The sequence below is a fragment of the Sus scrofa genome, chromosome 1 (assembly GCF_054392235.1).
Source record: "Sus scrofa isolate SSC_HxYL_T2T_F1_AM1 chromosome 1, Sscrofa_HxYL_maternal_Yorkshire_Landrace_v2.0, whole genome shotgun sequence".
NCBI classification, from domain to species: domain Eukaryota; kingdom Metazoa; phylum Chordata; class Mammalia; order Artiodactyla; family Suidae; genus Sus; species Sus scrofa.
In genome coordinates this window covers 253,084,799-253,098,066 of record NC_139383.1, presented here as the reverse complement: position 1 = coordinate 253,098,066, position 13,268 = coordinate 253,084,799, and the positions used below count along the sequence as shown (strand labels likewise).

General features: G+C 39.8%; 1 protein-coding gene across 5 annotated transcripts in view; it reads right to left on the bottom strand.

Annotated features, from left to right (window-relative positions):
* The window catches only part of TMEFF1 (transmembrane protein with EGF like and two follistatin like domains 1), a 102,584-nt gene that overhangs the window by 70,654 nt on the left and 18,662 nt on the right, over window positions 1-13,268 (bottom strand). For all 5 annotated transcript variants that reach the window (XR_014824808.1, XM_005660298.4, XM_013993712.3 and 2 more), the window contains one exon: window positions 5,100-5,209. Coding sequence is in view for 4 of the 5 variants with exons in the window: in XM_005660298.4 (XP_005660355.2) it covers window positions 5,100-5,209 (110 nt within the window). In the remaining variant the exon portion in view is untranslated. The remainder of the gene's footprint in view (window positions 1-5,099; window positions 5,210-13,268) is intronic.

Below are 13,268 nucleotides of genomic sequence, written 5' to 3'. Positions count from 1 at the left end.
CTATCTATCTATCTATCTAATAGGGCATGGTACCAAGCCAGAGAAGACACAGAAATTCAGGAAATAGGACATACAATCCAGAGAACTCAAGAGAGAAGAACAAAGATGAACAAAGAAAACAAGGAAAAAGCCATAGGTGCTCCTCTTTGTATATTGCCGGAGTTTTTTGGGTTTTTTCTTGCTTTCTTTTTTCATTTTTTTGGCTACACCTGTGGCATATGGGAGTTCCCCAGCCAGGGACTGAATCTGAGCCGCAAGCCTATGTCGCAGCTACAGCATCACTGGATCCTTAACCCGCTCCAACAGACCAGGGGATCAAACCTGCACCTCCATAGCAACCCAAGCCAAGCTGCTACAGTCAAATGCTTAACCCACTGCACCACAGTGGGAGCTCCTGTGTATTACTGAAGTTTTAATGGAAGGATGCAATACCAATCATTTTTCTTCATAAAAAATTTTAAAAAGTAGCTCTGTTTATGTATGTCGCAAGATATAACAGCTCCTATTAACAGACTGAACAAAACAATTTTAGAATTTAAAATCCTGTTATTATCTGTTAAAATGTGTTTAAATTACATCCCAGAATGCTTTTTTAACACTGAAATCATGCTGAATCATAAGCAAGTTTTTTTAATGAATTGAAAGATATTGCTAAAGCATCTAGCAGAGAAGTGTTTAATGGGCATATGAGGTCATTGTTCTTAAACTGGCAAGAACCTAAGTCTAACTTGAACAGATTTATAAGCTTATAAGAAGGCGGAGTAGTCAAAGGAAGGTTTGCTCAGCAGTAGGATCAAATCATGCTGTAAGCCCTGAGGCAGTCTGCTCCTACAAGGCAAGCAACTCGTCTTTAAACATCTTTATATCCCCAGCATCTAGCCTAGCACTCAGCACAAAGCAAGCAGTGGATAAACGTCTACTGATCTCAACTCCTAACTCTTATTTTCTTTCCCTGCTTTGCCACAAGGTAAGAATGCAAAGGATTCAGACGGATCATGAGAAGATTCTCTAGCCATTCAAGTGTGTTAAAAAGGTCAAAAAGGCTTTACAATCTTAGAGTTACAGGGAAAAGACTTTTTTTTTCTGTCCTTTGTCTTTTTAGGGCTACACCCATGGCATGTGGATGTTCCCAGGCTAGGGGTCTAATTGGAGCTGTAGCCGCTGGCCTATGCCAGAGCCACAGCCACGCCAGATCCAAGCTACGTCTGCCACCTACACCACAGCTCACGGCAACACCAGATCCTTAACCCACTGAGCGAGGCCAGGGATCGAACCCACAACTTTATGGTTCCTAGTCCGATTCGTTTCCACTGCGCCATGATGGGAACTCTGGAAAAAGACTTTCAAAGAGTGAAAGGAAGAATCATAAAGACAAAGATAAATGTGAAATGAAAATTTAAAACTTCTTTATATAAAAAATCTAAAGAAAATGAAAATGACACTAGGATAACTTCTTTATAGAACTCTTTTTTTTTTGTAAACTGTACAAACTAAAAAGGAACCATCTCTAAGGAAAATACTATTAACTGATTTAGTATTTAAAAGAGAAATTAAAACACCTATATGTTTGTATAATACACAGAATATCTCTAGGAAGAAACACAAGAAGTAACAGGCATTGCCTCTGAAAAGAGCAACTGGTAGTCTGGAAAGGAGTGAAGATTTTTTTTTCATTACATTACACATCTTATATGTTTAATATCTTCAAATTAGTTACTATATGCAGATATCACTCTTTTAAAAATCATATCAAGGAGTCCTCACTGTGGTGCAGTGGGTCAAGAATCCGACTGCAGCAGCTCAGGTTGCTGCAGAGGCATGGGTTCGATGCCCAGCCAGGCACAGTGGATGAAAGGATCTGGCATTGCCGCAGCTATGGCATAGGTCACAGCTGAGGCTCAGATTCAATCCCTGGCCCAGGAACTTCCACATGCCATGGATGCAGCCATTTAAAAAAAAAAAAAGTCATATCAAAATAGTACTATATCACAGGTTCTCATGAGAGTTCATGAGTTATATAAACCTATATATGTATTAAATATTTAGAGCAGTTAATGGATATAAAATGCTCAGCACAGAAGCAATATTATAAGGACATGAATAGTGTATTATATACAGTGTCTGCACATATACATACATATGTCTTTAAAAATCAACACAAGGGGAAAAGAAAACACTCCCCAAAATGGACAAAGAATTTAAAATATTAATTCACCTAAAAATGGTTAATAAGTTTGACACATTTTCAGTTGTTCTAATCATCAGATGCAAACAAAAAAATTTTATTTGCCTTTCGGAGTGACATAATTTAAAAGGATTGAGGGAGTTCCTGTTGTGGCGTGGCAAAAACAAATCTGACTAGTATCCATAAGGATGCAAGTTCGAATCCTAGCCTCCCTCAGTGGGTCAGGGATTCAGCGTTGCCATGAGCCATGGTGTATGTTGCAGATGTGGTTTGGATCCCATGTGGCTGTGGCTGTGGCGTAGGCTGTTAGCTATAGCTCTAATCTGACCTCTAGCCTAGGAACTTCAATATGCCATGGATGCAACCCTAAAAAGCAAAAAATAATAAAATAAAATAATAAAAGAATTGACAAAATCCACTACCAAGAAGTTGAAAGGAAACAGACAGCCTGATACACTGCTGTTGGTCAGAATGTTAATGTGTACACAAGCATCCCTTTGGTACAATTCCATATCGAGGAATTTAACCCAAGGAAATGTAAGACAGTGGGAAAAGGGGAAGAGTCCCAGTTTTCCCCATACAGGATGGCTAAAACACCAACCAAAAAACCTGCAATCTTTCTGGCATGAAGAACCAGACGATGGAATTCAGGGCAACCAGAGCCACTGGAGAGTGACAAAGAAAATCCCAGGAAGCAGAGAGGGAGCAAGGAGTCCCCAGATTCTGTGACTGACCTCTCAGCCAACCACCCAGGGGTACACTCCAAGTAGCCCAGCTAAGGCTCAAAGAAATGATCTTTGTGTTGCTACCCTCAATAGAGAAGACAGAGTCCTCAATTTAAGTTCAGCCAACTGAACTATTCCAAAAACGACAATACTCAGAGGAACATCATAGAATTCAAACACTCCAAAAACATCATTCACAATGAGTAGGACGCATTCAAAATTAATATGAGAAAACAAGAAAATACAATTCATTCTCAAATGAAAAGGCCATGATGGTCCCTGAGATGCCCCAGATGTTGAAACTGGCAAAGATTTTAAAGCAGTATATCTATGCCCAAGGAAAAAAATGCTTGTAATGAATAAAAAGATAGGAAATCTCAGGAGACAAAGAGAAACTATAAATTCTAAAAATAAAACATCTGAAATTAATTCACTGGATGGGCAAATGGAGACAACAGAGAACGGATTAGTGAACCTTGAGAGAGGTCCATAAAAATTTTCTAATATGAAGAACAGGAAGAAGTAAAAGCCCATGAGGGCTTGCTTATACCTTATGTACACCAACACCTTTTTTTAAGGAAATAAGCGTACTTTAGTTATTATCCCTCTTAAGAGTTTGGAGAACAGGAGGGTAGTTAGACTCAACACTGGGCTGGCGACTGGGGTGGACACAAAGTCAGCTGAGGCACTTCAAAGGTGGCTATTGTGAATACATAATTGATTGTAACAGTCCCTTTTGATCAAGAAGAGCCCTTTTGGCTGGTCAATAGTATAATCTCCACCCCCTCCCCCTTTACTTAAACTTTCTATCTCTCTTAATGAAAATAAACATTATAGTTAATACTTTCCCCAGAGGCTTTGGCATTCAAGTTCCCTTTCTAATTTTGATTCTCATTACAATATCATAAGAAAGGGTAGGAAATACTTCTCTTTTCAGATGGATCATACAGAAATGTGCCTGAGGTTATAGGGTTATGAGAAATACTGACTATCCCATACTTTTATTCCTTATCTCTGTACCCTTTCCACTCTTTAAAACCCAAAATAGTGGGCACAATTAGAATAAGATTATGAGTTTTAAGAAATTCTAGGTGTTCCCACTATGGCGAAGTGGGTTAAGGATATGGCGTTGTCTCAGCAGTGGTACAGGTTCAATACCCAGCCCAGGGCAATGAGTTAAGGATCTGGTCTTGCTGTAGCTGTGACGTAGGTCACAGTTGTGGCTAGGATCCGAAATTTGGCCCCAGAACTTCCATATGCCACAGATGGAGGCAAAAAAAAAAAAATTCTAGTTTTTCCTTTTGTCTCCTCTCAAATCTTGAATCAGGGACCACCTTGTGAGCAACATTCTAAGCCAGATTATAACTTTATCACAGACAATAAACACAAGAAGAACTGAAAGTAATATATTTCACTTCCCTTCTTTTTGTTTTTTTAGACAACAGAATTACAATTAAAATAGCATCTGAAAAGCAAAGATATTCACACTCTTAGTTTGAGGTTTCCCATTTTAGCCCATCTCTAACCCTGATCTACCCTGAGGCATCAAGTCGGGCATGTTCTTTGGCCTAAAAAGATAAGACAGAAGCAAATAAGAACAGAAGGGAATGAGACCAGAAAGAGAAGGAAAGGGGAAAAAAGCCAACATCTTAAATAAGCGACTCTACTGCAACCTGTATTTTATCTCCTTTCTCCTTTCACTGACAAGTATATCTTACAACTGAATAGAACTTTAATTTTTTTTCAAAGCATTTTCACATTCTATTAGTGCCAGTTTGTCCTCATAATTCAAGAAAAGCAGCATGGAAGGTACAAATAATAGCATTTCATCTAACAAAAAAGTATCAGTGGGGAGTTCCCATCATGGCTCAGTGGAAACAAATCTGACTAGCATCCATGAGGACGCAGATTTGATCCCCGGCCTTGCTCAGTGGGTTAAGATCCAGCGGCATTGCTGTGAGCTGTGGTATAGGCTAGTGGCTACAGCTCCGACTCGACCCCTAGCCTGGAAACCTCCATATGCTGCAGGTGCGGCCCTAAAAAAAAGACAAAAAAAAAGAATCAGTGGTCTGTGAACCCAACTTTCATATGGGGTTCAAGGTATTTTAATAAGCTTTTTAATTTGAAAACTGTAGAATTACAAAATATGATAAATGTAAAATTTTTGAAAAGAGATTTGACTTCCTTACCTGAAACTGACATGCGCATTTCAAACCATCTCCGGCTTCTTTACAGACTCCTCCATATTTACATGATGACTCATCACAAACTCTTATATCAGATTCCCTCACATTTAATTCTGTAAAAGAGGAAAAACTGTTTCATATGTCTTTTTTATCAAAATGTACATATATAAATAAAAGAAAAATCCTTACACCTCATTCACAAGTATAACATTAAAAGCAAGTTCTATAGGACACAAAGTGTTCAAGAAAGAACCTTGCATAATAATACTCCTAAAAGTATATGAAGCAAAGCAAAATAAAAATTTTCAGGATTTCACATAATTCCCAAAGGTGAATCTACAGAATCTTTCTATTTTGTCTGCCAAGAGCTTAAGACCGTCTTCTTACTATGGTCTTAATGTTTTAGATTGTTTTTCTAGTGATTAAGTAACTTTTAAGGACAACAAATAATTCTTAACTAAAGGAATCTTGATTCTTTTGGTACCCAGAATAACTTTCAGGTAACCATTATTTACTCTAGACAAATAAACAGTTTTAATTACAAAAAAAGTATAACGTAAGCTTGGATATCATACGATAGGTATGTGTGGAGCATTTAGGTGCAAAGAAAGAGATTCAAAGTCTTCCTAGACTTAAAATTTTTATATGACTGACTTATTTTTACCACCACAGGAAGCAGAGCCTATCAATGATACTAGTATTCTGTGGTCATTTTTTTTCCTGTTCCAAGGTTGTTACTCTTGTTCTGGAACTATCAAATTAATCTCTCTAGGAAACCTATTAAATTGCTTCAAGGTTAGTGCTAAGTAACACTGCCAATCACATGGAATTGGGTGAAAACCACTACAAAGCACATTTTCTTTTCTTTCCTTCCTTCTTTGTTTTTTTGGGCTGTGTCTGAAGCATGCAGAAGTTCCCAGGCCAGGAATCAAACCCATGCCACAGCAGTGACTTGAGCCACAGCAGTGACAACATCAAATCCTTAACCCACTGAGCTGTCAGGCAACTCCACAGCCCATTTTCATATCCTCCCATTGGGAATGAGAGCTATAACAAATGCACTTATGCAAACAATAAACAAATGGTTGTTTGAAAAATCCATCCCAGTACACAGAAGAACATGCGTCTGGAAACAGAGAGGCCTAAATTAGTTTCTGACCCTGTGGCTCAATAGCAGGAAGTCTCTGGGAAGAGCACAAGGTCCCCTGCGGCTCTAGATGGAGATGAGATCCTGGCAAACAACAATCCCTCATCCCTGGCTTCTAGTTTCAGAGCAGGACTTGGATTGAGTCAAAAAGGTTCCACTTCTAAATCTAGTGACATCTGTCCTGGTTGACATTTCATTGCCTCTCTCTGCCCCATTTGTCCTCAATCTTCTGCCATGTGTCTCAGGCCGCCTACTCCCAGCTGACCCTCCAAGGATCTGGCAGTCAAGTAATGAAATACCCACGGAGTTGATAGTCACAATCCTTATTTGAGTAACCACTCTGAACCAAGTACTGCACTAAAGTAAGCATACATCTATGTAACTATAGGTTACCAAAAAATTTTCTTCTTTTCCTTAAATAGATCTCAGGTGCACAGAATTGGCTTGCTCTAAAGTTCAAACATATGTGTAAAATGTTTTAAAAAATCAAGTAGAAATGAAAACAACAGGAAATTAATGCAGCTGTTTTGTCACTCTCCATGTTTCACATACTATTCAAGGCACAGACGACATATTTTAATTCTCTTCACTCTGGCTCTGGAGGCTTTATCTTCTAGGTTTTCCTCATCTCCCAATTTTTGCTCATTCTTCTCTCCCCTCCTGAACCACTTGCAATAGGTCCTGAGGCTCAATCCTAAGTGTGGGGGTTGCCTTTTTCTATCTACCTACATTGCTATTGGGAACTTGCAGAAGGTTCAGTTCAGCTTCGGTCTAATGTATGCATTGAAATCCAAACAAGATAACTAAATATTAATAAAGAACCGCTCTGGAAAAGAGAGTAAGAATGCATATCGGAGTTCCCATTGTGGCAGAGCAGAAATGAATCTGACTAGAATCCATGAGGATGCAGCTTCATTCCCTGGCCTCACTGCCATTTAAGAATCTGCCACTGCTGTGAGCTGTGGTGTAGGTCACAGACGAGGCTTGGATCCTGCGTCGAGGATGCAGCTCAGATTCAGTGTTGCTGTGGCTGTGGCATAGGCCAGCAGCTGCAGCTCCGACTTGAGCCCTAGCCTCGGAACTTCCATATGTAATGGAAGCAAAAAAAAAAAAGCACATCTTTGCTCAACCACAGGCTTAATCAACATTAGAGGCCATAGTAATATTTTCAATTGCACAATTTGAATTTGAAAAGGAAAAAATTTAGTGTATTTCTCTTATTTTCTTCTCTGTAGCCTTAAAGTTCACATGTGGTTCCAATACAATCAGATATACCCAATAAGAATAAGTAAAGTTTTTGTTTTATCTTTGGGTGAAGATCACACTCTGAGTTAAGATTTGCCATCCTGGCTTGAGACTCTTTGAGTTATAATGTTTTACCTGTTGTATTTTAAAAGCACAATGGGTTTGCAATCTAAAGCCTAAACCAGGAGTTCCCATTATGGCTCAGCATGTTAAGAACTCAACATAGTGTCCATGAGGATGCAGGTTCAATCCCTGACCTCACTCAGTGGGTTAAGGATCTGGCATTGTCGAAAGCTACAGCGTACGTCGAGGATGCAGCTCAGATTCGGTGCTGCTGCGGCTGTGGTGTAGGCCTGCGGCTGCAGCTCAGATTTGACCCCTAGCCTGGGAACTTCCATATGCTGCAGGTGGGGCCCTAAAATAAACATAAAATAAAGCCTAAACCATCCCTGCTACTAAGATCCTCAAATATCTGTGAGAGTTGTTTGGACATCTGTTTGCATGAGGGACTAAGGAACAATCATCCTTACTGAGACAGAAAAACTTGGCCTGATAAACAAAGCCTTGGTTGGACAAATGAGTGATTCCAAGCACAGAGTGGTGTCTATCACTCAGACTGCCCCAAAGGGTCATAATGACGGAGACAGGAGGGCCAACAATGAGAAACTAAAGAATGGCTTCTCAATCTTTAGAGTGAGAATTTAAACTAAAACTCTGAGGTAGCAAGGTATAAAGAGCTCCACTTTGATGCCCATATGACAAGATGTAACAGAGGGGAAGAAAAGGGACTGGGACATCTCAACAGCCCCAGCATATCAACAGCACATCTGGGCAGGGCAGCACAAGGCCAAGAAGCAAGTCGTGTCAGGCTTGGAGGTGCACCTCTGATATCCAGGGGGAGGTACCAATGAGCAACTTGAGAAGCAGCAAACATTCACTGCAGGAAGAAAAAATGCACCATGTGGCAATAGCCAGAACACACCAGTGAGCCCACACAGGACAACCTTGAGTGACTCCAAGAATAAACTTGGCAAGGAGGCATTCTGGGGGAGCTAGGGCTCCTACATTAACAGGTAAGGGTGAAAGTCACGAAATTCCGATTCCACTGTTTATATGCCACGTTTTCTTTTTACACCTTTTACATCAAATCCATGCTATTTTCATGTGTGTTAATGTGTTACATGTGATTATGTAGTTGATCAGAAAGCAATTCGGTATCTACTATGTCTCCAATCCTATGCAAAGAATTTGCAACATCCTGAAAAAAACAGGGAGTTTGTAATGTTGCTAACGCATAGAACAATCAGTAATGAATTCAATACAAATACAGTCTATAATATGGGGGAAATTGTGTTGCACAGGCTATGTTTCCTCTAACAGTTTCAAGAAGTAGGAGATAAAAATGGATTTGAAGTACAGGGTGAAGTGTCAAGGATGGCAAGACTTGCACTGGCCTTGAAAAATCAGTAAGATTCTTTCTGATTATAAAACTAGTATAGAATTATTATACAAAATTATAGGTGGCATTTTAAAATAAAGAATGTTTTAATTGCCCACAAAATGTGAGTAATGTTAAAAGAGAGAGGAAAGGATGTTCTTATCTACAAAACAACCCAAGTGAAAGCAGAAACACAAATAATTTAATAGTACACATAAATATCACTTATCAATGGTTCCCAAACCATGTTCCTTAGGAAAACTGGTGTCCTAGGCTATAGTGTACCTTCCTTAAAATCAAGTAAGAAGTTCAAGTTCTCATTTGAAAGAAGAAAACCAATAGAGAGAATTTTCTCATTTAAAGAAGTTTTTCCTCACATATATTTCTCAAACCCTCACTAAGATTACTTCCTTGCTAACTATCAACAAAACCAATTTTTCAAGAAGCATATCAAAAGAAAAATCCCAACAGTGTTTTATGAGAACACTAGATCATGAATGTCATAAGCTCAGGAACATACTTTTTTTTTTTAATTTTTATGGCATATGGAAGTTCCCAGGCTAGGGGTTAAATCAGAGGTGCAGCTGCAGGCCTACACCACAGTCTCAGCAACACCGGATCCGAGCCGCATCTGTGGCCTACACCGCAGCTTGTGGCAATGCTGCATCCTTAAACCACTGAGTGAGACAGGGATCGAACCTGCATCCTAGTGGGTAGTATGTCGGGTTCTTAACCCGCTGAGCCCCAACAGGAACGCCCCATACTCTTTAAATTGTTTTGTTATTGTGGCAGTCATGGCTAATTGGCTACTTTGCATCTATTCTTACCTCCCTACTTAGCAAGAGAACCCAAATTTTCTGGGAGACAAGGTACTCCGCAAAGTAATCTATTTTCCAGATTCCCTTGCTCCATACCATAGTTTGTATACAAGCACTATCCATTCCTCCTTCCTTCCTCCATTCTTTGCTTGGAAAGTAAACCTCTTGTGTAAGGTTGTAGCAGCATCTTATATGCATGAAGTTGAAAGTCACAAGCTAGGACAGTAGACAGAAAGACAGAAGAGCACGGAGGAATTATGGATCACTACCCCTACTCTGGATTTCATCCCTCCAGACTTACTGTTATGGGAAATGAACACATAAATTAGGCCCTTATCATTTAAGACACTACTGGTCAGGTCACTGACAGGTGTAGTCAAAGACAATCCTGACATAATGATTGCACATAAATTTAAAATAGTTATTTCTAAGCAAAGCCTTAAATTATCTGGTGCTACATCACAGTCCACATGATAAAATGAATTTGTCAAGAGCATCATGACTCTCTGGTGCTCTGACGCCTCACAAATTTGAGAACCACTGCCTCAGCCCAAACTCAGTACAGAAGGAGTTCTACACTGGGATCATCTTCTGAATGTTATTTCTGTTCAAGTATTCTGTACAGTACCAAGCATTAAGAGGGCACTATACTACCTGTCAATGACAATGATGATGACACACCTGCCTTTGAGCCCAAAATGGAAATTCAGCAAAAAGGACAAGCCCTTTCTAAGGCCTTCAAAAATCAGTTCTCCAAATAGAAATATTTTACACAATCTCTTAGAAGAGTGACTGAAAAGAAACATTTGGTTCTGGTTACAAATGTGCCCATCATAGAGTTCTCCAAATGTAAAACAGGTCCCAATTTTCATTAGCACGTCAAAGCTGGGTAATAATATACGGTTAGAGAAGGAACCCTTCTTACTATGAACCTGAACTGCCAAAATCCCCAACTCTTGGCAGCACTAAGTAGGTTCAGGCTACACTTCAAAATGAGACCCATTAGCCCTCCAGAATGATTTCCTACCACCATTCCATTAAAAAGAAGGTAGTTGGGGGATCTTATAAATTAGCTAATAATTATGGAAGCCAAGCGTGAATAAACTTTGCAAGATTGAAGAATTCAAGTAACCGCAGAATTAAAGGCTTCTCAGTCTCCAAACTACTGACATTTTGAGTTAGATAGTCCTTTGTTGGGGGGAGGGGGGTATCCTGTTTACTGAAGGATATTTAGCAACATTCCTGGCCTCTACCCACTAGATGACAGTAGGACCATCCTAGTTTTAACAACCAAAAATGTCTCCAGACATTACCAAACATCCCCTGGAGAACAAAATCACCCCAGTTAAGATTCACTATGCAAGATAAACCCAAAGTCTTTTTTTTTTTTTTTTTTGTCTTTTTGCCTTTTCTAGGGCCACTCCTGTGGCATATGGAAGTTCCCAGGCCAGTGGTCTAATTGGAAGCTGTAGCCGCCAGCCTACACCAGAGCCACAGCAACGCAAGATCCAAGCAGCGTCTGCAACCTACACCACAGCTCACAGCAACGCCAGATCCTTAACCCACTGAGCAAGGCCAGGGATCGAACCCCCAACCTCATAGTTCCTAGTCGGATTTGTTAACCACTGCGCCACGATGGGAACTCCAAAACCAAGTCTTTACATTTAATTCTCTAGTGCAATTATTATAAAGAAAATGAATCATACAAGCAGCAATCTCTAAGATAACCATTTTTCATTTCAACAGAAGGACCTCAATATATTGCCTCCAAGTTTACGTCAAGTCCTGGCTCAAAGAAGGTGTCCCTACTATGTCTTAACATCTGACAAATCTGCTTCTTGCCTCTTTCTACCAAAACTCTATCAAAAGACTATATGACCTCTATTCTACAGATCCCGCACTTTTTTTTTTTTTAGTTTTCCAACTCTTTTCTTGACCTTTCTACAGCAGTTGACACACCTTGCCTCCCCTGCCAATCTAATAATCTTGATTATGCCCCCAATTCTCTGACCACTTCTTTTTTACTCCTTTTTCCTCCTCCTACTGCTCAGTCCATGTCCATAGCACTCTTAGAATTTAACACCAATTTAATCAACTCTCCAGAGTGACCAAAGTGTGCTATTCTCTGAAAAACATACCAACCAAAGCCCATGACTCAATGAACCCTCAAGGCTACTAGGTCACTCTGTAAAACATTCATGAGTATTTTAGCTCAAAAGAAGAGAGTTGCTCTTGTGCTTCAAGAGTCGGTTATATATGTTTTTAGCCTCTGTATGCCAACTGTATTTGTTATCATAATTATGTGGTTTCAACTCTTCATAAGAGTGAAAATAAATTGTTTCTATGAAAACAAAATTGAATGCTACAGAATAACTTAAAGACGAGCTGCTTTTTAAAAACAGCTGTTGCCTTAGGTATAGACAAAATAAAAACCTAGAATTTTGTATCCACAAATCTTCAAATTCCTTTTTTTTTTTTTTTTTTTTTTTTGGTGGGAGAATGAAGAATTTATTACTTGCAGCAAATAAGGCAAACACTAGGGATCTTTCCTAAAACATTGTCTATTAAGTTCCTTTTTAAAGACATTAACATTGGAGTGTGTTTTTGATATATCATGAACATGGTTTTTTCAGGAAAGGGGAAACTCCAGCTATTCTCAAAAAAAAAATTCTGAGTCCTCTTTCAAAAGAGTGTTTAATATATACATATACATTTTTTTTTTTTTGGTCTTTTGTCTTTTTAAGGCCACACCTGTGGCATATGGAGGTTCCCAGGCTAGAGGTCTAATCAGAGCTGTTGCTGCTGGCCTCCACCAGAGCCACAGCAACGCCAGATCCAAGCCGTGTCTGTGACCTATGCCACAGCTCACGATAACACCAGATCCTCAACCCACTGAGTGAGACCAGGGATAGAACCCACAACCTCATGATTCCTAGTGGGATTCGTTTCCACTGCGCCACAACAGAAACTCCTATATATTTATAACTTAAAATGCTACATGCATTTATGAATCATTCTGTAATCCTCAATTTAAAAACTTTCTTGATTAACCAACTATCAGAATATTAAGGCACCAAGACAAAAGGGCTCCTCCTACATATAAAAACATTCTGTCCAGTGAGTTCTTGCCATGGCACAGTGGATTAAGAATCTGACTGCCAGAGTTCCCACTGTAGTTTAGTGGGTTAAGAACCCGACTGGTGGAGTTCCCCTTGTGGCACAGAGGAAACAAATCCAACTGGGAATCGTGAGGTTGTGGGTTCAATCCCTGGCCTCACTCAGCGGGTTAAGGACCCAGCATTGCTGTGAGCTATGGTGTAGGTCACAGACACGGCTCAGAGCCCTCGTTGCTATGGCTGTGGCATAGGCCGGCGGCTACAGCTCCGATTAGACCCCTAGCCTGGGAACCTCCATATGCCACAGGTGTGGCCCTGAAAAGACCAAAAAAAAAAGAAAAAAGAAAAAAAAAAAAAACCCGACTGGTATTCATGAGGATGCCGGGTCAATCCCTGGCCTCACTCAGT